This window comes from Erpetoichthys calabaricus, chromosome 12 (assembly GCF_900747795.2).
Source record: "Erpetoichthys calabaricus chromosome 12, fErpCal1.3, whole genome shotgun sequence".
Classification (NCBI taxonomy): domain Eukaryota; kingdom Metazoa; phylum Chordata; class Cladistia; order Polypteriformes; family Polypteridae; genus Erpetoichthys; species Erpetoichthys calabaricus.
In genome coordinates, this window is record NC_041405.2 from 11,981,962 (window position 1) to 12,009,429 (window position 27,468).

The window sequence follows — 27,468 nt, forward strand, 5'->3', positions numbered from 1 at the left end:
CATTAGCAGTATATCCTTTAAATCCTCTATGTTGGAAGGTGAGACCTCCACGGATTGGACATATTTTTTTTTGGTACGTTCCACAGATACTCAATCGGTTTGAGTTTGGAGGCTAAGTCAACACCTTGAACTCTTTGTAATGCTTTTCAAACCATTCCTGAACCATTTTTGCAATAAGCCTGGGTGCATTATCCTGCTGAAAGAGGCCAATGCCATCATAGAATACCAATGCCATGAAGGTGCATATGGTCTACAACAGGCATGTGCAACCTACGGCCCGTGGGCCGAATCCGGCCCGCGTACTGATTTTATACGGCCCGCGACGACTTTTCTAAATATCATTGAATCTGGCCCGTTAACCCTCTTGGTGTTGCCTGTTTGTTCTTGTGGTATTGTTGGATTATTTTTGAGAGTATGATGCGGTCAGTGCTTTCTGAAGTACTTTATATTGTGCTTCCCCCACTTTTACGGCACGTCCGGAACTGTCGCACGTTTAAAGTGTGCAAGAGCTCGTAGTCATGTAGTCGTTGACTCTGCTGCATCTCTCTACTCTGCTGTCGTGCGTAGCATAGCGCAGTCTTTTCATGGTTTTTGCTAGTGCTGTACCTATCTGCATGTTGTTTCGAGTTTCATGCTATATCGGCCTACATTTCAATATTTTCAAATACTTGTGAATTTGTGAACAAAGAAGAGAAAAGTGGACGCTGAGAGTCGTACATTTCAAGAGAAATGGACTGACGATTATTGTTTTATAATGCAGAAAAAAAAACCTCTTTGTTTGATATGCTTGGAAACTATTTCAGTTTTAAATGAATACAATTTAAAAAGACACTACAATACAAAACACGCTAATTACAACAGTTACAAATGTAAACTAAGAACAGATAAGATACAAAATTTGAAAAAATGTGTATCGGCACAACAGATGTTATTCCGCAAACATACTGATGTAACTGACAATATTGTTCGTGCAAGTTTTATTGTTAGCGAAAAAATTGCGAAGCACTCAAAACCATATTCTGAAGGCGAGTTTGTCAAGGAATGCCTTACTGCAGTCACGAAAGTTCTGTGTCCAGAGAAAAGCCATGAAATGGAAAAGATAAGTCTTTCTCGTTGGACAGTAACCCGACGAGTCGACGAAATGGCCAGTGACATAAAATTAAGCATTAAAAATATCGCATCAAAATTTGAAGCATTTTCCATTGTTCTTGATGAGAGTACAGACTCCAACGATACCGCTCAATTGGCTATATTTATTCGCGTAGTTGACGCTAGCTTCAATTGTACGGAAGAATTGCTTGCTCTCCAACCAATGAAGAATACAACAAGGGGTGAAGACATTTTCCAGGAAGTAAAAACTTCTTTTACTGTATTTGATTTAAAGTGGGAAAAGTTATGCGGAATATCCACCGATGGAGCTCCATTGGGGCGGAGTGGTGGCTCTGAGGCTAAGGATCTGCGCTGGTATCCCGAAGGTTGCCGGTTCGAATCCCCGTCACTGCCAAAAGAGATCCTACTCTGCTGGGCCCTTGAGCAAGACCCTTAACCTGTAATTGCTTCAGGGGCACTGTACAATGGCTGACCCTGCGCTCTGACCCCAAGGGGTATGCGAAAACTAACAAATTCCTAATACAAGAAATTGTATAAGGCAAAATAAAGAACAAAAAAAAACATCGGAGTTGTTGCCCAAATAAAAACCGAATTATCAAGTAACAAAATCAACACGGGAGATTTGTCGGTATTGCATTTCATTATACACCAGCAAAACTTATGTGCAAAATCAGTTAAATTTGCACAATAACTGCATGTATAAACTTCATTAAATCCAGGGCGCTAAATCACCGCCAATTTCAAGAATTTCTGGCTGACGTTCTTTCTGACCATAAAGATCTTACATTTTATTGTGAAGTGCGTTGGCTTAGCAAGGGAAAAATGTTGATACGTTTTTATGATTTGAGAAATGAGGTATCTCTTTTCATGGACATGAAAGGAAAACCTATTCCTGAGCTAGAAAACAAACCCTGGCTGTGTGATCTTGCATTTCTTGTCGACCTAACAACACATCTAAATGAATTTAATGCTAAATTACAAACTCAGGGACAAATGATTCATGAGCTTTATGGACACATAAAATCATTTCAAAATAAGCTTCGACTCTGGGAAAGCCAATTAAAGGAAGGCAATACTTATCATTTTCCCACACTTGCGAACCACAAAGATTTTGATTGTGAATCGTTTGCGAATGAATTAAATTCATTGAGTGGAGAATTCAACACTAGGTTCCGTGATTTTAAAAATCAAGAAACAAACTTGCAAATTTTCTCTTGTCCATTTGACGTTGATGTCGAACTAGCTCCACTTTCATTGCAAATGGAATTAATTGAATTACAAGAGAACCTTGTCCTGAAATCAAAATTCAATGATATTGAATTACTTGACTTTTATAAAAACTATTTCCCACGTGACAAGTTTCCAAAACAGAGTCATTCTTTTCTGAGCAAAAGCTGTCAATTTGGCAGCACCTATAAATGCGAGCAACTTTTTTCAAGGACGAACTTCGTAAAATCCAAAACTAGGACGCGAATTAGGCCTACTGATGAGCACCTAGAAAACACGTTGCGAGTTTCCACGTCCACAATATCTCCTAATATTGATAAGCTTGTGTCCACCATGCAATCTCAATCGTCGCATTAATAAAGAGTTTTTATTAAATAATATATTAATAAATATTTGTTGTTTTTTTTTTGGCCTTCTTGCATTTTCGATTTTCAGAAATACATATATATCCTGAAGTACTCCGGCCCGCGTAATCTTTCTACTTTCTAATCTGGCCCATAGTCCTGTCAAGGTTGCACATGCCTGGTCTACAACAATGTTTAGGTAGATGGTATATGTCAAAGTAACCTCCACATGAATGCCAGGATCCATAGTTTCCCAGCAGAACATTTTGCAGTTGACTGTGGTCAGCATGGGCTCTCTGACTAACCTGCAGCTATGTAGCCCCATATGCAGCAAACTGCAAAGCACTGTGTGTTTTGATGCATTTCTTTCATTGCCTGCATTAGGCTTTTCAGCAATTTATTCTACAGTTGATCTTCTGTGGGATTGGACCAGAAAGGCTACCTTTCACAACTCACGTGCATCAATGAGACTTGATTGCTCATTCACCGGTTGCCCTACCATGGACCATTTTTGGTAGGTGCATACTGAGAACAACCTCCAAGACCTGCTCCTTTTGAGATGCTCAGACTCCGTCATGTAGCTATCACATTTAGGCCCTTGGGCAAGTGATTTTGATATTTTTCTGCTCCTAACACTTCACCATCAAGAACTGACTGTTCACTTGCTGCCTAATATAAGCCAACCCTTGACAGGTGCCATTGTAATGAGATGATCAGTGTTATCCACAACATCTGGCAGTGGTTGCAATGTCATAGCTAATGGGTGTATAATGCCTTGTGGTTTACCTGCACATCAACTGAAATTTCTGAGGAAATGCTAAAGATGATATACAGGGAGCTATCAATGTCACTACCTGGAATATAAGAAAAGGCAAAAAGAAAGAGAGTTGTTGAAATGGGGGATGAGTGTTGGTAAAGATAAAATATCACCCTAAAACACTACAAAAGCATTAGACTTACATGTTCATATTCATTGCTTATTCATCTTCTAAGTCAGGGTCATGCCAGGGTAGGGCTTATCCTGACACTATTATCACAATAAAGGAATTACCACTAACACTGGGGCAGTTTAGTCCTGTAAATCAATTACAAACTAGTGGAATTTAGGATATGGGAGGAAAACCAGAGAACGTAGTGGAAAAAGAAAACACTGCACCCAGACAGTCACAAGGCCGGAACTCAAATCAGCACTTTGGAGAATCGCAGTGCTAACCACTTTCGCATACAAAAATACTGAAAGTTCCTTTTTAAAAAAAAAAAACAAAAACAAAAACAAAATCTGAGTTTGTAGGCTGTAACATTTTCTATTTCTTTTATGTGAGCATTTTTTTCATGGTTTTAAGCAGATCACAATGGAAAATGAAGCTTACGCTGATCTGTAATTTCAAAAGAATACTACACTTGTTTGCACAGTTACATTGTGGCTGAAAGCCTTCTTCCTATCAACAGATGTCCTCCTCTTAAACAGCATTTTAATTAGTTAAGAGGAGGAAACATAAAGTAGTGCAGTGAGGAAACAGTTCTATTAAAATTTGCACTTTCACTGAAGTTTTTGAGACATTAGGAGACTCACTATTTCACTTATTTCAGCATCTTCAGTATAATGATCGATTTTAACTTCAAAAATATTAAATAACTAATCACATTGCCTTTTGTGCAAATATAATGATTTAGCACACAGATATGGTAATGGAAGTGAAAGAAATGTGGTAAATTGCAGCTCTAAGCAAAAAAGGAACTACTTAATAACATTTATGGAAGGCAGAATGCACAGCGAGTACTGGGTTGTTCTTTGGCCAGAAACCCCTGCAGATTTTATTTATTTATCTCTGAAGCTTAAATTTTTTTTTTTTTTTTTTCTGTTCACCATAACCACCCGACTTTATTGTTGGACTCAAATTCAGAGATTTAACACAGAAAACTGAAAGGGACACTATGGAGCACCATTAATTCTTTACATTTATATAGCGCTTTTCTCACTAGTCAAAGCACTTTTCATAGTGAACGGGGAGCCACTTCAACCACCACTAACTAATGTGTAGAATCCACCTTGTTGATGCACTGGCAGACATTTTTATGTCAGTATGCTTACCATACATAAGTTGTTAGGAGGTGAAGTGGTGAGAGAAACATAGCCAGGCTCCGCGCACCAGGAGACATTACAGAATAACTAGGGGATTGGAGAATTGAGGCACAGACAAGGAAAAAAAGCAGCTTGTAAAATAAATACATAAATCAAATCATATAATTTCCAGAAAACTCCTAAAACAAGCTAAGAAAGTCCTCTTCTGCTTTGTTTTCTGCCTCCTCCTGTTTTGATTTCTGTTTTTCAAGTTGATGCATAAGCAATTATCATGTTGTATAGTCCTTTCATTCTCCAATGCACTGTATTATTGTTCTTGTTTACAATGTGTGTCAGCCCTACCAAAAAGTTTCATTAAAAATTAACATTACTAAAAGCTGAGCATATAAATAATTAAATACTAAAATATAACCTAATGATCCATTCCTCTTTCCGGCATCCTGGAGCTGCCAAATTCTGCCATTAAGCAGACTACTGGAGAGTATTACTGAATGACAACACCCGATAGCATGACCTCACTCTGTGTTCTCCACTAATCAATCAACAGAGTCCGCATTAGTGAAAAAATCAAACTATAATGCATAATAATATTTACTTTTACAGCACAGTATAAGTATAGAAATGTACTATATGTGTACTAAAATATAAAAATCTATAAACCTATAAATATCTGAGAGTGCAGCTGGATGATAAATTAGACTGGACTGCTAATACTGATGCTCTGTGCAAGAAAGGACAGAGCCGACTATACTTCCTTAGAAGGCTAGCGTCCTTCAACATCTGCAATAAGATGCTGCAGATGTTCTATCAGACAGTTGTGGTGAGTGCCCACTTCTACGCGGTGGTGTGCTGGGGAGGCAGCATTAAGAGGAAAGACGCCTCACGCCTGGACAAACTGGTGAGGAAGGCAGGCTCTATTGTTGGCATGGAGCTGGACAGTCTGACATCTGTGGCAGAGCGACGGGCGCTGAGCAGACTCCTATCAATTATGGAGAATCCACTACATCCACTAAATAGTATCATCTCCAGACAGAAGAGCAGCTTCAGCGACAGACTGCTGTCAATGTCCTGCTCCACTGACAGATTGAGGAGATCGTTCCTCCCCCAAACTATGCGACTCTTCAATTCCACCCGGGGGGGTAAACGTTAACATTTAACATTATACAAAGTTATTGTCTGTTTTTCACCTGCATTATTATCAATCTTTAATTTAATATTATTTATTGTATCAGTATGCTGCTGCTGGAGAATGTGAATTTCCCATTGGGATTAATAAAGTATCTATCTATCTATCTATCTATCTATCTATCTATCTATCTATCTATCTATCTATCTATCTATCTATCTATCTATCTATCTATCTATCTATCTATCTATCTATCTATCTATCTATCTATCTATCTATCTATCTATCTATCTATCTATCTATCTATCTATCTATCTAAAAGAAAGCACAAGAAATTCACAAAATGAGAGACAATTCAGACCATCAAGTCTGTTTGCAAAGCTACAAATGAGGTAAAATGGAAGGACCCCTAGTTTGTGAGTCTCTAATGGTTAAAACAGTAATGTCTGATCTGATAACATGTTATGGTCAGGTGACTTTACAGATGTACAAAATATTGTACCTGGTTGCAAGAAAACGTTTGTGTAGTCCTCAGTATTTGTGCATGAATTAACTTTCAAAAACAAGGTCTGATCTTCCAACTAAGTCACAATAATACTAGAAACAAACTACTTTGTTTAAACATTGCGACTAGGAAATCTCTTTGCGCATTTTGTTGGCAAAATTAAAGGGATGATTTATTTGTCACTGAACAAAAAACAGGATTTTTGGTAAAAGTGGAAGAGAAATCAAAATGTAAGAATAACAGAAAGGACGAGCAATTCAGTCCTCTCCTCTCTCATCTGACCACTTCCTCTCTGCCAGTGAGCCTTTGGCATACTCTCTCCTACCATCTCCAAGCTTCCCCAACCAACGGCACTGTGGGGTGTCTTTAAACCCAGGGTGGGATTCCAAGGTAATTCCCAAAGTTATTACAGGTCACAGTGTAATACCCAAAAACCGGGGCGGTCTTAACAGCATTATAGGCCTCTGAGCAAAGCAGTGCACTGGGTCCCCCTACCTACACAACCACTCATAGGAAAAATAAAATGTAAATGGTCAATAAAATTAAACATATATTTATTGTATTGGTACTTCCAACAAAATTAGTGTTTAAACACTAAAAAACATGCAGAACAACAAAGATTAATCAACACAAACATTTGAACAATATGATATGAGCATTGAAAAACACAAAAATTTCAACATATAAATGATACTCGATTGGTAAACCCTACAAACAGAGTCGGCACAGTGTGAAATTACTATAATTATTTAATATTAATCAAGTGTTCAACACAAACATTTGTGAAATTTCTTTGCAGAGAATTGAGTTAATATACGCATATACGTTTCTACGTTATGTAGTGCGTGAGATCCGTACACATACAGGCATGTGAGGTTGCAGAGGTGACCGTGATGCTATGTCTGAGGTGAATGCCAATGTCCACTTGTAATACAATAACAAATATTTATAGTTTAGTATAGTATAGTGTGGGCGGCACGGTGGCGCAGTGGGTAGCGCTGCTGCCTCGCAGTTGGGAGACCTGGGGACCCGGGTTCGCTTCCCGGGCCCTCCCTGTGTGGAGTTTGCATGTTCTCCCCGTGTCTGCGTGGGTTTCCTCCGGGCGATCCGGTTTCCTCCCACAGTCCAAAGACATGCTGGTTAGGTGGATTGGCGATTCTAAATTGGCCCTAGTGTGTGCTTGGTGTGTGGGTGTGTTTGTGTGTGTCCTGCGGTGGGTTGGCACCCTGCCCAGGATGGGTTCCCTGCCTTGTGCCCTGTGTTGGCTGGGATTGGCTCCAGCAGACCCCCGTGACCCTGTGTTCGGATTCAGCGGGTTGGAAAATGGATGGATGGATGGATAGTATAGTGTTTATTTATTGACAGCAAGTCACAACATACATAGATTAACATGGGGCCCCTATGCTCGTGGGGCCACCAGACAACTGCCCAGCGTGCCCATGCATTAAGACTTTCCTACCCAGAAGGTCTTTTGGCCTTAACTTCAGAACTCCCTCTGGTAGACCACATGTCTCCTTGCCCAGTGTGTCCATTATTTAATTTATGGATTACAAAGAACTCTTGCATTGACATACTAATGTTAGCACTAGGCAAACAGAATGAGCTATACTGGGAGAAATTATTTGTCATCTTTTTCTTCGTCATGTTTGCAACATTTTAAATGTTGTCAATGTATTTTATTAATATGCAATTGGAAAATATTTAAATACTAGTGTTGTTACCCTTAAATACAAATCTATTAAAACATTCTTTCTTAGCGGCTACCTAATTAGATATATCATCCTGTAAAAATTGTAGCATTTTAACTAAACGAAAAATGGTCTTTGTTGATGAGTGTGTGGACTTTGCATTTTACATGTATAGCTTTTAGTATTTTTTCTGGTGGCCAAACTAGCTGAGAAACGCAAGAGGGCCAATTACACACCTCCACCATATATTTGCTGAACACATCATAGCTTATTAAGCACAGTCAGTGTTCTGTTATGGCCCCTAACAACTTACAGTAGGAACCAAACTATAGCAATCCACAGACTTCACTTGATTTACATCTTTGCTATCAGTATCATGTTTAATCTTCACTATGGTTTTACTTTAAATATTTCATTCTTTTTATTACTTGAATAAACCTCAGCAGCAGGGCCGGATTTTCCTATAGGCTAACTAGGCTTCAGCCTAGGGCCTCAAGATCAAGAGGGGCCTACATTCAAATTGTTAACAAAATTAAAATTACACTATTCTAAAAACAGTGAACACTAAAACACTGAACCGAAAATAAGGAGAAATTCTACGCATATGACTAATAAACAAACATAAAAATGTATTGGTTAATCACAGTAATGATGTATTTTATTATCTCTCATATAATTTACAAACTTAAAAATGGAAGGTGAAAGGGCCTCATAAGTGGAATAGCCTAGGGCCTCTTTTCATATAAATCCGGCCCTGCTCAGCAGGTATACAAAATGCCTGAGATGGCAGCAAATATCACAACCCATGACACACTTTCCACTCCTTATCATGTACCTGGTTAATGGAAACAACACAGAGACATGAATGGACTTCAGGATTTTAATTCTTCTGGACTTACTCCCAAGAAAGTTAGTTTTACTGTCATTATGAAATGATGTTGAGTCCCTCTCAGCACTCTGTTGACTGCCGAGATGTTTGCTCTCCCTCATGCTTCATCCAGACTTGGGACTGGCTCCAGCTAGAACTTAAGCAGTTCATTAAACATTCCAGGATATCAAGGACAGCTGACACTTATGCTCTTCAGCGGAGGTGCATTTATGAGCATGTGAACCAGTAGATGCCTGACATTCTTTTCTTTTTCTTGCCATGAAAACTGAAATCAAATAAAAATATATTGTCAGTAGGATTCTATAAGCAACTCATATAATCTTTAAGTGTCATGCATTCTTATGTGTTTCTGATGTTGACTATATATTATAAACTTTCATCCATCTCTCCATTCTCTGAACCCACTGTTTCTAATTTGGGGTTGTAGGCTCTACCCTGGGCACACTCATACACTCATGCCACCAATCACCAGTCTGTTAAACGTGCATATCTTTTGGACTTGAAAGGAAACCAAAGGAACAGGACAAAAACATAGTGAACCAAGAAGTACATGTAAACTCCAGTAAGCTACTGCTTTGAACACAGATACGCACACAGGTAAGAAGAGGAGCTAATACATGAACCATCCATTTATAAAATGAACGTTTTCATCCATTCCTCCAACCATCCATCCATATTCATATTCTGCTTCTTGCTTATACAGAGTCATGGGGCATATCTATCCTGCAGAATCAGGCACATGGATACTTCCAACACTGGATGGGATGCCACTCCATTATTTATTGTTAAGTTCCGAACAATAGTCTGTGACCACATCTAGAGCTTGGTTCCAGCCACACATTGATAGGATGGACTCCAGATCAAATAGAAAAAAAATTGGCTTGAAAATGGTTTGATGGATGGCTAAAAGGCTATGAAGAAAAGCTGGTAGAAAGAAAGCAATGTAAGGGGTCATTTAACTGAGAAACAGAAACAAATTCTACAGGATTTTTCCCCCAAGAGTCCTTACTTGTCTTTTTCATCACTATAACAGCACATGCTCCAGCAATAAAACCAAAACAGATGAACACCGTGGGGATGACATTACGATGACGTCTATGGCCACCTAAAGAGAAAAAGAGAATAAATATTAATTTTAAAAATTATCATAAAATGTTCATTTTGAGATTGTCATAGCTAAGAGACAAATTAACTAGTACATGTAACGGGTCTATAAATTATGCAGACGAGTTGAAATCTCTATAGATTTTTCATATTCTACCTGCGATATGATGTGTACTATTCTGATCACATGGTAATAATCAATGTTAGTCTCCCTGCTTTATAGGATATTCTGATATCAGTTACACTTTCAAAGGATGGCTACAATCATACAGCTGGATGAAATGTCACATTTATTTGATAAGCACACACTTATTGAATAATTTCAATCATAGCAATAGAAAATCACATTACTTTTGCTCTTTTTAGGTGAACCCTCTTTACCTCTGATAACTGTAATCTGTTCATCAAGCATGGGGAATTCTATTTGTGCAGTATTTGTTTGCAAGCTAATACAAAATTAATAATCTATTTATGGGTAATTATTTAAATTCTTTGTTTTATTACTAATAGTTTAATAAAACATATTCAAATTTCATGAAATTTGCAGATGACTCTGTGACGGCAAGTTTTTTACAAGATAAGGAGGCCAGACATGAACCTGTGGGTTTGTACAATGGTGTGTGTAGATATGTGCTATCAGGCAGGGAGGAAGTTCAACTGAACTTTTAATAAGAATAATCTCTTAAGTTACAGGCAGATGTTAAAGTATTCATGACAACTAGCAAGAGCTCCCAAGTGCACCCGTAATTAAAGTAATCTTGTAAGACTCTACAGGAAGTGTAGAAGTAATAATAATAATAATTCATTACATTTACAAACTTAATAATAAATAACATTTAAACACAACATAGATGTCTACAGTGTGATGTTTTCTCTTAACAGCTAAATGTTTCCAAGACAAATGATATGGCTGTAGTTCTCAGGCGCTCCTCTCCTTCCGCTGTCTCAGCTTTAATTAAAGGAGAGACAGTGCAGATGATAGAGAACTTGAAATATCTGCTGACAATCACTGATGACAGGCTAAACTTTGATCATATCACTGACCACATTTGTAAGAAGGGGCAGACTTTTCTTTATTAGGAAACTCAACAGTCTTAAAGTCGACAAAAATCTAATGATAATTTTTTATTGCATTTTATTGAATCTGTTGTCATTTTATTTATTGGTTTGGCAATCTCGGCATTAACAATATAAACCATCTTAACACCCCTGTAAAAACTAGCAGTAAAATTATTGGTTTGCAACAGACCTCTGTCACTGAGGTGTACAACAGGTTAGAAAGAAAGCCGACTCAATCCTCTTTTCTCTAAATTTCAGATGTTTGCATCAGTCTGCAGATTTAGGTTCCCAAGGATAAAGAGGAGGAGGAGGAGAAGGTTAGGAGCACATGCTGATACAGCACATTGCTGCACCCACCACACGACAAACCAACTCAGGATCCCAGATTAGGACCCGAGTGCAGCCATGCAACGGGTGACACCTCAGCACCACACTAGTTCAGAAGGAGTGGAACAGTGTGAGGATTTTTATGGTGGCTAGAATGCCAATTCTGCCACCAACCCCCAAGTTTATAAAGAGCAACGCATTTAAGTACTCTGCTATTCTCAGAGCGATAAGCATTTTGAATTATTATTTGTAGGGATTCTGCTAAATTCTGAATTATTTGGTGTACTATTAAATGCAATTACTCATCTTTACACTGATCTTGAAAATATGTATATTCAGGCCCGGTCTTAGGTATTATGGGGCCTTAGGCGAAAGGGGGGTCCAGGGGCCCCCTGAGGTGGGCGGAGCCCCCCTGGAAGCTCTGCAAAATGCGTGAAAATTAGACCAAGGAGACGTTTTCTTGTAACGTTACGAGGTCATCACCCTGCGTCCCTTTTTCGCCCGGAGTAGTTAGCTGCTACAATTTAGCCAGTTTGAACTGTTTCCACTGGGCACCACGTGGCAGTATGTAGCTAAGCCCAGCTTAGTTTTTTTGTATTTTTTCTTTTTTTACTTTTTTTGTCCTTTTTTATTTTTTGGAATATTTGAAACTTTTGGAATGCATTACGAGGGGAGGGGCGGGCCGGGGGCCTGGCCGCCATTGATCCGGGGCCCTAGGCGGTCGCCTACTTCGCCTATGCCTAAGGCGGGGCCTGGTATATTAGATTTCAATCGTTGTGTCTTGATTTACTGTCTTGTACCTGTGTAACAATAGGTGTTTTCCCAAAACAGGAACTATATTTTCAGGAAGCAATAAGTTCTTGAACGTTGTAGTCCCTGGCCATTTTCATTCCTGCCACACAACAGGAACTGTAACCTTTATGTAAAATACCCAACATGCAAAAGAGAATGAAATGGTGCGAAGTGCAGCAAGCTCAGGACTTCTCCCATTATTACTTTGAAGTGGTTGTGACTTCACGGAGGAGATTACTCCTTTGTTGCAGTGCATAGCATGGTGCACTACGGAGGTGGATATGAAGATTGTTGCGGTGCAAAGTGTGGCACAATAGAGAACTCATTAGGCACTTCCAGAGTATGCTGGCCTGTGGCAAAGAATAGCATCCAGCATACAAACCCATTAGTTGTTTTTTCTGTCAGAACCATTTTTACTATTATGGTCTTTTAAGTTTTTTTGTAATCTTGTTTTAGGTTTTTTAATTTTTCATGACCGTGCTTTGTCCTTTGGTTAAACCCCAGTTCAGCCAAAAGTGACAAAAAATTTTAAATACATTTTATCATGTCTGATGGTTGAATTTAATTCCTTTTGATATCATTATCATCCCCAAACACACTTAGTAAAGCCTGAAGTTCGTTATTCTATTCATTTAGCTGTATACAGCTCTTCAGATCTTCATCCATAACTCTCCAAAGTCCAAACTACTAACAGATATGTAAGATGGTGCCAATGCGTGTGGTAAACAAATCAGGCGCAATTCATCACCTGAACCCTACCCATGATAGTTCCTGCTCGAGTGAAACAAACATATCCTGGAATAGGAGCTAAAAAAATGTACCAGGAACTACAAATGGCCCAAGGTCCTGCAGTGAGAATGCTACTGAAGTTTCCGAATTTTTAAAAAATCCCAGGTTCCTAAAACAATGCATATACTGTATAAATAAAAAATAATAAAATAAAGAAACAGTTTCGGCACTGGGAAAGTATATATTACCTTCAGTTTTGTACTTTCAAGCTGCAAACAAATTTTCCACTGGAATAACCCAGGCGCACCCAACGCTGACCTGATCTTGTTGATAATTAACTTCATTTAATTGACTTACCATTTAAAACTCAAACCCTTTAAATCAGGGGTGAGCAACATCAGTCCTGAGGGGCCGCAGTGGATGCAGGTTTTCGTTCCATTCCAATTGCTTCATGAGAAGTCAGTTTTTGCTGACGAAGAACTTATTACTCAAGTGACATTTTTCCACTTCTTTTTATTTGACTCACTTGTTGAGATTTCTCACCCTTAATTGCAGGGGACAAATAAAGTTCTATGTAAACCCCTAAGCAGCAGCATTCATTGTTTTTAAGTGTTCCTTGTTATCGAGAAGGATAGCAACATGATGAAATTGAGTAAGGAACCAGCAGTTCTCCATCTAGCTTGTTTCCATTTACACGCACTATTTGGTTTAATAAAATTCTCTGAAAGTAAAGAGAAAGTGAAGAACTGAAAATTGCTTATCCAATTTGGGCTTCAAATCATTTGGAGAATATCAATGGAAAGGAAAAAGAAAAAAAAAATCTACGAATGACCTGACGTTGCACAGTTAAAACACTAACAACTCATGATATTATATAAGATGGCTTAGTAGCAAAGATTATTGTCCAATGAAGCAGCTGAATTGGAACAAAAACCTGTAGCCATTGTAGACCTCAAGGACCAACATTGATCAACCTTGATCTAACCTACGGTAACCTGAATTCCTGTATATAAGCGATGTATGGTTTAGTAGTTTACTGTAAATGCATTAAAGTTGTAAATGTGCAAGTACCCTTAATCTGTGTGTAGTGCAGTACACAAATAAACTGAATCGAAAATTGAACTGGCAGAGCAGTCTTAATTCAGATTCTTTACAGTAAAACATTTTCCATGAATCACCTTTAACATTTAGCAGAGATTCACCCTCATTTGCTCTCAATCTTTAAAAAAATGTATAGAAACATACCATGTAACCCTAAGTCAGTGGCTTCCATGCTTAGAAGATCCTATAAGTCTGCAGGGCGTATGTCACATATCAGGCTTACCAAACCATCTATCACTACAATTCCAGAAGATCAGTTAACTTTGCAAGGGCCACTTCTGATATACACTTTGCTTTAATGAGTAAACTTATATGGATAACATACATAATAAAAACATACAAATATGCAGATTTGAATGATTGCTCATCATGGCTTACCATCTTCTTGATAATCCTCTTCCAAAGAGCTGACTTTTACTAATTCTTGAACTTCAAGATCTAATAGGATAAAATGTACAAAACAATTCAGAATATATTTCTTAGAAGTTATGTAAAGAACTAATTATTTTTGTCACTAAAATTAAAATGTTGCCTGGTAACTCTGCTCAAGACATGAACCTTTCACTCAGAGGCCAAAAAAGATGGAGGATTTATAGTTTTAAATTAGTACTATTAATTAATTAAAGCTTACATTTTGCCAACCATTTAATTTTTCTTCTGGAATGGATAGCACAGTCATTATGACAGCACATAGGGAAACAGAGAAATTTACCACTTAAGTACTAAAGTCATAATTTTAAGCTAACCAGCTATTTTTTCAGGTAAGGAGAACAGAAGTTTTGAAATAAAGTTGCTATACAAAAGTAATTATGGCACAGGACTCTGTACACAAGACCATAATGACACTATAAACCATTGTGGAGGAGCAAATCAAAGATGCAAACAAATTAATCAGCAACGTAAGAAATACAGCTGAAGATGTTTTGGATTTGGATGAGACAATGGCAATGTAGTATGTTTAAATCTCTCTATTGTAATAAAAGAATCCTGGGACAAGACGAGACTTTATAGCCTGGGACAAGACATGACTTTTTCAGAGAGATACTTTCATGTCCCACGAGATGAGACTTTGTGCCAAGAGATTTAACCACGCCTGGGGCCGGAAATAAAAGACAAAGAGTAGATGACAAAGTAGAACATTGTAAAGAGGTTCAAAAACGTTGGCACGATACACATGCAGAGTAGGTTAGAGATAATAAAAGTACTAAAATTCAAAAGTCTCAAAAAAATTATAGTAAAGATCGCATTAGCGCCAAAAAACGGAAATTATTACTCAATGAAATAACGGAACAGCGAAAAGAGATTGAATATATTGTCCGGATTTAAACTTTAAGCTGGAGACTTGTAGATCGTCTAAGTCATGTTGCCATCAGGGAAAAGTAGTGTTTCTTCTCAATGAAGAGGCGTATCTGCGAAAATTAAAAGATTTGTTGTTTGGTGAAAGTGAAATCCACATACGAGAGCGGCTGGCGCGTAGCACAGGCCAGGGGAGTTGACAAGCGAAGGTAGCAGGGGGCAAAGCCTCCTAGTTACAGTAGATGGAAATGTGAAATACAACGTAATTAAAAAAGTTGTTCATCTTTCCAGGCAGTAAAAAAATGTAAAATAATTCAACATCTTAATACAGAAGAAACAGATGGAAGACTGAAGAGTGCGAATATCTTACATTTTTTAAATGTGTAACATGCAATTCTCTGGTATTAATTCATTTTTGATGTTACTGGTAGTGTTGACAATTGTTCAATACAGAGAATAAAATTCAGGCGAGACTCAAACCACGATGCCAGTGATTTGTATTCAGCCATGATACCATCTGCACCATTACACAACCACTGTACATCAGTGCAAAGACTGACAGTACAAACGATAAATGTAAAACATCATGGATGCTTTTGCCACTTTTTTCATGATAAAATTAACTTTTCAATTGGATGGGACAATTGTGGGTTTGAAAGACACAAGATTGATCTATTATTATATTATTCTTTTTTTCTTATGCTGTCCGCAAATAACCAAAAATTTCTTACTAGTGAGTCAATCAGGGATATACAGTATGTAACTGAACAATCAGTAAAAACCATTTTCCTTCAGCTGTTTGCGAATATCCAATAATGTTTTAGCAGTCAGTCCCTGAAGTCAATTGAGAACATGAAACATTATATGCAGTACAGTATATAGTAAAGGCACCAATACAAAATGTACACTGGTGTGAAAAAAGTGCAGCTGCTAAAATGTATCGCCAATCTATCTGTGTATGTTTATATTATCTATAGATAGTGCCTTAGTCAGTCTCTTTATTGGCTTATTTTATAAAATACAATTTCTATCCACCATTCTATCTTTCATATTGTTTTTCTACCAATTACATTATTTAAGTAGCTCTTTTCCTTATTATTACTCTAATTGTGTCCTCTCTGTCTATTAATGTATTTTGTGCAGTGTTTCTCCATGCCAGTACTCTAGAGTCATTCACATTTTCTTCACAGCTGTATTTCAGATTGTGTCTTTCCGTGCACTGCTATTTTTACATTGTGCTTTCTATTTCAATTGATAATTTTTATATAATTCCTTTCCTATATTTATATCTATTAATAGTTATTAGAATCAATGTAATCATCTTTCTCTTTAATAAATTATTTACCTGCATCAGTTTCCTCCTTGACATGATCTGCAAAAGCAAATACAACAAAATATTTCAAAAAATGAACTTATCAAAAGTAGGTCATCCTAATCATGTTCAGAAATCTTTTCAGGAACAGACAAGTGGGAGAACTGGAAGAACATGCCAGAAGGGAAACCAGAGGCTCAAGATTTCAGGTAATGTAATAGACGGGAAACAAGACAGTGCAGCTATAACTTCTACTTATGCCTCCTCAAAACCATGATTTTTTTTTTTATTCTGGAGTTCACTAAATAGCAGGCACACACTTTAACTGGACAAACATGCACAATTTGTGGTATTTTTAATGCAAATTTGCTAATTTAACATAGTTAATCTGCTTAATCTAATTCAAAGGAGGTTGACACCTGTTCTGGCAGTACTGAACCGAAAGTAGAAATCAGGGCTTACATATACACTCACCCATACTCACAAGGGATTCATTGGAACTGGCAATTAACATAACTTGCAATCTTTAGGTTTCAGAATGAAAAGGCAAAATGATAAGAGGAGAAAGTGCAAGCATCACACAGAGATTGATTGGACTGGAGGGTCTGTGGCACAGTGGTAGTGCTGCTGCCTCACAGTTAGGAGACCTGGGTTCACTTCCCGGGTCCTCCCTTCATGGAGCTTGCATGTTCTGCCTTTGTTTGCGTGGGTTTCCTCCAGGTACTCCAGCTTCCCTCCACAGTCCAAAGACATGCAGGTTAGGTGCATTGGCGATTCTAAATTGTCACTAGTGTGTGCTTTGTATGTGTGGGCTGGTACCCTGACCGGGGTTTGTTTCCTGCCTTGCGCCCCGTGTTGGCTGGGATTGATTCCAGCACACCCCCGTGACCCTGTAGTTAGGATATAATGGGTTTGATAATAGATGGATGGACTGGAGGACTGAACTAATCTGTAAATATATGTTTATGTTTTATATACATATAGTCACACGTGTGCATAGGGAACTCTTTCAGGGTGGTTCTGAAATTGCAATACTACTGAGAAGGGTCTAGCTGAAGCTTGCAATACCTATGACATAGATCAGATAATGCCCACAACATCAGTCACAAAACTCCCTTTGACTCGGATAACCCTCCTACAACCCTAATCTTAACCATAGTGTAATGGGGCCCTAATGTTAATCATAGTCTAATGCGATTGGTGTTACGTGACTGACGTTGAGGGCGTTTTGTGATGTTGAGGCATTACATAACTGACCTCATAGGTACTACGGTCTGCAATTACACTCTGGATACTACCCCTTGACGAGAGGTGGCAGTAACACTTTCTCCCTTTTCACCCACAGATTTATATATACTGTACAATGGCTGACCCTGCACTATGAATTAAGGGATTGATAAAGTATATCAAAAATGTTATACACTGTGTATATACAGATAAACACATTCACACATACCTACATATATACTGTAGATACATATTTACATTCACATAGCATAATATGCAGTATATTAAGTAATATTTATGTACGCTAATTTATTTGCCTGCGTTTATGATTATATCTTACCTAAGTTATCACTTTCAATTTTTATTTGATTTTCTTATACTATACAACAGTATTAATAAATAGTTCTAACTATGTATGATCATATTTAGTTTTACAAATTAATTGACAAATCAGATAAACATACACAATAGTACTATACAAACAGTTACGCACACAGAAAGGCCATTTAATTATAATGTAGAATAGGAGTTTACAGATTCTCCTGGTGTCTGTGATTTTTTGATTATTATTATTATTTGTTTTTTATCCCTGGAAATTCTATTTTCCTCTCACACATCAAACAACTGCAGATTTAGTTGACTGATGACTTTAAAATGGGCAGCTATAAGACAGCACTGTTGTGAATGAGAGAGTAAGTGCATTATTTTTGGGTTGGGTTCCAAAGATGTACATATTGGAATATGCAAGTCAGAAAATGAATTAGTGGATGAATGGAAACTCTGCATGGCTGCAACAACCTCTTCAGTTTTCTTACGTTTCATGCTCCTGCTTTCCTTGAAGTTCACTAGTAGAAATATCTACTTTAAGTATCTCATTTTAATTGATTAGTTGCACATAATTAATAAAGTTACCTAAAAATAATAAAGCACTCTTACAGAAAAAGAACATTCTTAAAATGGTCGTGGTTTACCTGTAATGAATAGCCGGACTTGTGCTTCACGATAGGCCTCGTTGACAATAACTGTGCATTCATAAATTCCATCATCTGACAGTTCAGTATTTATGATTTGCAAGATAATCTTCCCATGTTTTATATTATCCTCCAGAAAATGATATCTAGAATTCAATGCGTCTCTGCGCGGTCGTGAAGAATTTTGATATTTGTTAAGCACAATGCTGTCTTTTGTCCAAACAACAGTTATTGGTCCTTTTATCTGTATATTGGTCAAGGAGCAATGAAGTTCAGCAGTGGTGTTCACAGGGTTCCTCACAGTATCGGGTACACATGTAAAGTCAAAAGCCACTGGTTTGAGGAAAAAAAAAATATTAAGTGGAAACATTTACTTTCAAATGTAACAGATTCTAAAGAGATATTCAAAATGTTCAGGTTTTACTTACAAATGGGAGGAACAGAAGCCAAAATAGCTGTCAGCACAATCCAAGAATCCAGTTTCCTGCAAAATTCATATGAAATGACAATGAGCTACTGAGTTTATAAAAGATGAAGGTTTCAATCCTTCAGAATACCATGGAACTTTCTATCGTTATGAATAAATATACAGTAATTTCATATATGTCTCCAGGGAATATAATTTCACTTGAACTGTTTGTAATTTTGTTTCCTTTTCACAGACCTTATGCCACCTATTTTCCATTTTATTTAACACATTTTCACTCTCATAATCCTTTTGCTATGTTCTGGATCAGGGGATGTTTCGTTACTTTGTCTGAATTTCCAGATAATTTGATTGTGTCATACGATTTCAGAGAAACTAAGTTCCTTGTGGCTACTGGAGAGTACATATGCAAATTCATAGTTACATGAAAATTACTTTGATAAATCTACTGTCATAAAACAGTGTATATCATCATTGTGTGTCATCAGCAGACCTTGTCTTCTCTTGTACACTATTTCAAACGTGTTCTTCAGCACATAAACTTAGTACAGCAGAATTTTCAAGTAGTCTTCTAGAAAACACCTTCCATTATTTTTTTTTTCACGTTAAAAAATTGTTTCTGCCCATTGAAAGAAGTCCACAACACACCCAAGGGATATTTGATTTCTTCATTTAGCTTGAAAGTTTGCGGTGTCTTAACTTTTGTACAGACCTGTTAATAATATTTATTTTGGAATGCTTGAATTAACATTGACTAACACATCAGTTATTGTAAGCTTTGATAGGATGCAAGTGCAGTGTATTCATACAAGATTAGGACGTCTGATTGGCATTCTCACAGGGTACTGTTGTTAATTTCTTGGCATTTGTTTATTGCTTTTATTGCTCCAGGTTAGTCTTCAATTCTTTATTCTATGAATGACATTCCCCAATGACCAACAGCAAATACTCAGTTTGACTACTAGAGCACATAAAATGTCACACATAGGAATCCTTCTTTCTCATTTACAAAAAAACATGCAACGTCTCTCAAGCTTTAACAACGTTTTTAATACATTATTGAAAAAAATGTTAAACTGTCTGATTTCTTTTACATCTCTTTCATTTTTAATTATATAAATCAAGTTTGAAGATGACTGGATGAGGGCCAATGACAATTCTAGAACAACAAGAAGAACAAGACACCTAATATTCCTCCCACTCACACATCCATGGAGGACCAATTTAATGCTATCAATCCATCTAACCAGAATATGTTCCGGCAGTTTAGATTTGATGGTGTTGTCTTGAGGCAAACACAGCAGATGGTGCCTCAACATGAAAAACAAAACCTGATAAGGCGTTTAAAGGACTTAATTGTTCTTGAGCTCACAGCATTAATCTAATATTTGCATAATTCTGTTTTTCCAGGACAATCACTCATTTTTTTAAACACTCAGCTTCAAAGTCAGCTTCTAACATCATAAAGCAGGATGTGCACAATCAGACTTGATGATGGCAAAGGCCGACTTTAAAGCAGACTGGTTGTTGAAGAGGCAACAAAAACGTGAGGCTTATCAGACTGACAGAGCTGGCAAAACGCCGGGTACCTACTGGGCATTTATCATTCAGACTCACTCCTAAGTGAACACTGTAGGATGGCAGATCATTACAGCATGCTTGCATATTGACTATAAAATATCAGTAAATTGAACTTGACAGGAAAAGTGCAATGGAATCCCTTGAAGAAATCAATACAACCATGGTAAGATGACATCCGAGAGCTGGGAAGCCTTAAAAATCATTATTTGAAAGTAATAGTTCTAAATGAAACTGAATGTGCAAGCTCAAAATCCAGTTTGCATTAGTGTTTGGTTGGGAGTGGCTGGCAAAATATTAATTGTGAGATGAATTATTTTGGAATGAAACTTGTTAGAATGTCACCGAGGCACAGTGGATAGCAGGGCCACTTCACAAATCCTTAGAAGGTGCCTGGTCAATATCATTTTTTAAGATTGTACACCATGTCTACATGTGGTTTCCTCTCACATTCCCCAAGTCATGGTGGTTAGGTTGATTGAAGATTCTTATGTTGACCACATTGGAGTGTGGGTGTATGCATGACTAGCTGTCACCTGTGGCTCTGCCCTCGTAGTAGTGAAACAGGACAGTGAGGATGTCCCCGCCCGGCTCCCTACTCCTGACATCAGGCTTCCTCCTCCCCTCTGCCCATAGCCTCTGTCTCAGATTAGTGCAAAAATATCGCTCCTGTATGCGAACTATGATTCTTAGCGTGATGAGAGAAGTTGTAAAATCAACCGTAATGTTCAAGCAAATTCTAGAAGAAAACCAGATCTAAATCTGTAGTTCTCTCGTTCACTAGCTAAGTGGATGAAAGGTACACCCCGAGTCTGGCATGTGAGTGAGGAGGGCTCCCCCCTTTCCCCTCCACCTGCTGCGTCTCTCTCGGACTCATGCAAATAAATTGGTACCATAAGTGAATTATGATACTTGGCACGATGAGAGAAGTCGCAAAATCAACTGGAATGTTCAAGCAAATTATAGAAAAAAATCTGATCTAAATCTGTTAAGTAGTTCTCTCATGAAAAGCGGCGCAGACATACAGACGTTGGATTTTATATATATATAGCCAGTGCTGCTGGGATAGGCAGAAAATTTTGTCCCACTATGAATGTAAATAATTTATTGTTATATATGATCCACATAATGCCTGTAATTCTGTAGCAGAAGCAAATGTATTAATTAATGTAGGCAGTGTGGTGTAGTGGTTAAGACTCTGGACTTCAAACCCTGAGGCTGTGGGTTCAAATTCCGCTAGTGACACTGTGTGACCAGGAGCAAGTCACTTGACGTGCCTCTGCTCCAATTGAAAAACTAAAAGAAAAATAACTAAGTGTATCATAAATGTTGCATGTCGCCTTGGATGAAGGCATCAACCAACAAAGTAAATGTAAATTGCAGACATTTACTTAACAGGCATAACTGGTTGAACTTTATGTGCATAAGGGAATGTTCTGCCAAATCAAACCTTTAGATTTTTTTGAATAGCAATCAGAATAGTTGATGAAAACAAAGCATATGACATAATTTACCCAGACTTATAAAAAGCCTTTGACTTAGTTGTCTCACACCAAAGATTAATCCTAAAATTAAAAGCTGTAGGCATTAATGGTAACGTACAAATCCAGACCTCTAGTTGGTTAACCGGCAGGAGAGAAAGAGTACAGATAAAAGGAGAATGGTCCATGTGGAGGTCTGTCCTTAGACCATTACTTTTTCTGATTTATATTAATGACATAAATTCTGGGACAGTTAGTAAACTTGTGAAATTTGCATAGGACATTAAAATTATTGGATTAGAAGACACTGAGGAGGCAACAAAACAAATCCATAAACACCTGGACAACATTCAGGACTGGGCAAACACTTGGAAAATGCAGTTTAATGTAGAAAAGTGCTACACATGGGTGAAAGGAACACCAATTATAAATGCAACTGCTCATCCAATGCATCCCCTGTACTCATTTGCTTCACCCCTTTCTCATAGGTCCAAACCAGTAGCTGGTCTTCATTCCCTCCTCTGTAAAAATTCCTTCAAATATCTACCAATAATGTCCAATTGGCTAACAGACCTTTGCTAATCCTCTGTGTTGTGCTGGCAAACTCTCTCTCTAAATATGAAAAATTGCTCTAAAAATTCTCATCACCAACACACACAATTTAAATTTGTTAATAGACTGTACCCTACTTCCGGGAGACATTATCTAATGGGACTAGAATTGGATCCCAGATGTCCCCTTTGTCCTCTTAAGGTCCCTGGCACTTTTCTCCACATATTCTGGGGAGGTCGTCCGACTTTGGCTCTCTGGTGTCAATTAGCTGAATCCCGATCTACGATTCTTTTTCTCCCCCCATTCCTTTGTCCCATCAAGTTCTTCTCTTCCTAAACCTTTCGTCTCTGTCCTCACTTTCCCTTTCTCACACCAAAGGGGAGTATTTTAATACTGCAACCATTGCAGATAAATTGCTTTTAGCCTCTTGCTGGAAATGTCCTGCCCTCGTCTATCCTGCAATCGGGAAGTCTTCATTTTACAGTCTGAAGCTGTTCAAAGAAGAACAACAAAGTACATCCCAGGACTGAAGGACATGTCCTAGTATGGCAGATTCAGAGAATTAAACCTGTTTAGTCTCAAGCAGAGGGGACTGCATGGGGACCTTGTCTAGATATTTAAAATCCTCAAAGACATTGATGAAAGAACCCAGCTGGATCTACTTTAACTTAACGGTGAATCATGTATCGGAGAACATCAGTGGAAATTTAGGAGATGTGCATTTAAGACTGAAGCTAGGAAGCACTTCTTTATACAAAGAGTTGTGGGACTCCAAAACAAACTACCGAGATATGGAGTTGAATTAGAAACATTAACATCCTTTTAGAAGAATCTGGATGAGAGACTGGGATGGCTTAGCTATTAGCTAAACAAATGGACTTGATAGACTGAAAGGTCTCCTCTCATTTGTCAAATTTCTTATGTTCTTAAAGTACACAGAGACCTACATCCATTTGAGAGTGTAGGTGTGTGAACCGTGATGTATTGGTGTGTTGTCCATAGTTGGACTATACCCAGCTGTTTGTCAGCATGAATTGGATAAAGGGATTAGAAAAAAGGATCAAAAATACATACATACATAAAACTATGCAAGCTATGGAATACCAAAATGGTGGCAGTAAACAAACTAAAACTAATGAGAAAGAAAGAAAGAAAGAAAGAAAGAAAGAAAGAAAGAAAGAAAGAAAGAAAGAAAGAAAGAAAGAAAGAAAGAAAGAAAGAAAGAAAGAACTTTCAGGAGTAAGTTTTGTAAAGCTTAGAAATTTAAAATGTACAGCAGAAACTCAAAGTACAAAACCATGGAACATTTTCTTAACATACAAGCACACTGAATGACACATCTTGCCTGAAGAAGTCTGAGTTGCCTCGAGAGCTTGCATATTGTAATCTTTTTAGTTTGCCAATAAAAGATGTCATTTTGCTTGACTTCTCACTACATTCATAATGGATAACACGGTACAACACCCTATCTACATACAAGCACACATAAATAAAAGGTTTTATATACTTTATCAAAACAACGTTACATTAAGAAATTTTATATTTTCTTTCAATAATGATAAACTTTTTACTTTTTAAATATCATATTTAAGAAAGACAGGTGGACGCGATTGCTCTTGAAAAATGGCCAAGAGGGGGTCTGCGTTCAGAATGGTTACACTCACGTTTAACAGATGTGTGCAGCTGCTCACTGTAGTGTGCTTTCCATCCCCCAAAACATATGGCTCTACAACAAACAGTTCATTGTCCTTTGCACGCCATATGGAACCAATCTATTTTTAATGGATAAAACCACTTACTTTATATGCTTTAAAAGAATAAGCATTGAGTGACTTATATTTCTATAAAGTACATTCATTTTCTGGGTGGAAGTTGAATGTGTAGTGTACTGGGGAGGAAAAATGTAAAAAAGAGTTAATGTGTAATTTATGAGGGTAAATCAGCAACTGGCTCCAGCAGACCCCCCTGACCCTGTGTTCGGATTCAGCGGGTTGGAAGATGGATGGATGGATGGAAATTAGTAACTTCTTATACAGCACACTCCCAAAAGCAGAACACACAAAAAAATGTTAAGGGCGTTTAGCATATGGCACAGTGGTCTTGCTGGAGGGTGTGCAAAATAAGGTAATTTTTAAATAATATGTACAGAAAGCAGATCTTTAAATTCATGCTGAAGGTGACTAAAAGGTCTGCAAAAGCAAAAAAAGCAATACGCACGTATTTAATAACTATATTATGAAACAAGCAATATTAAATTGTATCAACAGAAAACTCGAACAGGTTGCAACGCTTCCACATTTACTACGTCCATTAAACCCCCACCTCCAACACAAACACACACCTCAGGCACAACCAAATCCCACCCTGCCCTTTTCAGAGGTTTCTCGGATTAATCAAACGAATTGTAAAAAAAAAAAAAAAACACAATAATTCAATAATTCAAAGGTAAACTTACCTGAATGGGCTGCTCATTTTGCAAACTCCTCGAACCGCTTCTTTCTCATTCCTCGGTTTCATTACATTTTAGATGCTTCTCGTCTTAATCCGGAATATTGTGAAAGCAAATTCAATACAGCAGTCATGTATCGCTTACTCTATCCAGTCCAGTGCTGAATTAAAATTGTATACGGTTACTTTTATGTCGGAAGGTATCTGGCAGGAGTATTTTTTGTCTCTCAGTTTAGAGGCACCACCTAAAGCTGCGTGTTTCGAGAAGCATCCACTTGCAGAGCCACAGCACCATAAGTCACCGTAGTATCAGACCCGCAGTTGTAGACCCAGAAGTGACGTTACCATTTCTAGGCAAGGCGAAAACAGCGCCTCCATGTACCGAACACAACAAGTCCTAGTTTTTAGCACGAGCGCAGCATTTTCGAGCACAAACAAAATATGACAGAAAACAGCACGGTATTGATATTATTATTATTACTGTTATTCTTAACTATAATTATAAAACTGTACATTTTACAAAACGTTTTTGAAAACAGTTTGAAAAGTTAATGTAACGTTTACATGTATGTAATCTTTGGCTGGCGAGTTAATTGTTAATGACAGCAACACTGGTTACTCCTGCGGTGGGTTGGCACCCTGCCCAGGATTGTTTCCTGCCTTGTGCCCTGTGTTGGCTGGGCTTGGCTCCAGCAGACCCCCGTGACCCTGTGTTCGGATTCAGCGGGTTGGAAAATGGATGGATGGAACACTGGTTACGGTGGTTTTAGGGTTGCCACCCGTCCTTTAAAATACGGAATCGTCCCGTATTTGAGAATGAAATTGCGCGTCCCGTTTTGAATCAATACGCATATTTTTTTGTATTAAAAGTGGTAACCCCTAGGTGGTTTGCCTCGTAAAAACTGGGGAAATTGAGACTTAATGTTGCATTGTCAGCAAAATACGATAAAAATGCATTTTGCCCAAAATTCAGTTTATGTTCTTGATGAACGGAAAATTCCAAGTACTTTAAAATGATATTTAACTTAAATTAAGATCTTTTAAGTTCCGTTTTATTGTTTTTTATATCCTTGCTTTTCCCTGTATTACAATTATTGTCTTGTGAGACACACAAACACACTCACCATACATACATACACACTACTGGTGCAGTCATTGGTTCCTCTGTGGATTGGACTGTTGAATCTTCACAATGGCTGTACATGCTGGGGTCTTTGGCACATGTCGTCCCAGTAGCATGTGAGGTGTCACCAATGCTCCTCAAGATGGCTCTGTCTCCTTCTCCCTGTTCCAGTCTCGGTTCAAGGTTGTCCAGATGACAAAAGTATTGTTTATGAGATGTTCAATATGTTGAAAAAATTGCCTGTGGCCAGCATCCAGCGTAATGTTTTGTCTAAATTCTCTACTCCTCTTTTTGTAGCATTATAGTCCATTATCATTTCTGGCCATGGAATCTCCTATCCCTGTGCAGGTCACATTGTGCACCAAGGACGTGTCATTTGTTTAGACAAACATGAAGGTCTTCACTGGCCTATTCTGTGTGGTCAGCAGTTGAGATGGGAGTGCTGGCTTATTTTTCCTTATTGTGCTAAGCATTGTTACCTTCATCTTGAGGAGCTCCTGTCCCAGTTTGTGTAAAAGTTATTGCATATGGCGTTGTGGCCATGCAGCTTATGTCATGTCCAGGGCCACCCTCACACCTTCATTTCTCACAGCAGTTCCTCCATTTGACTTCCCTTTGTTAATGAAATGACATCCTCTGCTCTTCTGTATCTCTGTGCTTCCCCTTGAGCAAGTTATTCCTAGCTTTGGTCTGGGTTATCATTTTTATGCAGATGATGCTTAGATCTATTTCAGTGTTAAAAGTGACTCTTTATCACAGCTTTCTCAGCTCCCAACTTGCCTCAATGAAATTAAAGTAAAATTAAAACCTGAACAGAGCAAAACTCTTTAAAATGAAATTGCAACATAACTGAACTCCTGCAAAGTGGCACTAAAGTGTAAGTTAAGAAAACAAGCTCCTCTTCAGCCATTCTGGGTGATGATCTCATCAGATGTTCTTTTACTGCAAAGAATCTCGGTGTCACTTTGA

General features: G+C 37.9%; 1 protein-coding gene across 1 annotated transcript; it reads right to left on the reverse strand.

Annotated features, from left to right (window-relative positions):
* Positions 1-6,213: 6,213 nt before the first annotated feature.
* LOC114661871 (uncharacterized) lies at positions 6,214-25,641 on the reverse strand. Its single transcript, XM_051934616.1, has 7 exons — positions 25,384-25,641; positions 19,319-19,374; positions 18,891-19,223; positions 16,726-16,752; positions 14,463-14,522; positions 9,982-10,077; positions 6,214-9,237 (listed from the first exon to the last, which is right to left on the reverse strand). The coding sequence occupies exons 1-7, from the start codon at positions 25,443-25,445 to the stop codon at positions 9,122-9,124; spliced, it is 750 nt and encodes a 249-aa protein (XP_051790576.1). The 5' UTR covers positions 25,446-25,641; the 3' UTR covers positions 6,214-9,121.
* Positions 25,642-27,468: the final 1,827 nt, after the last annotated feature.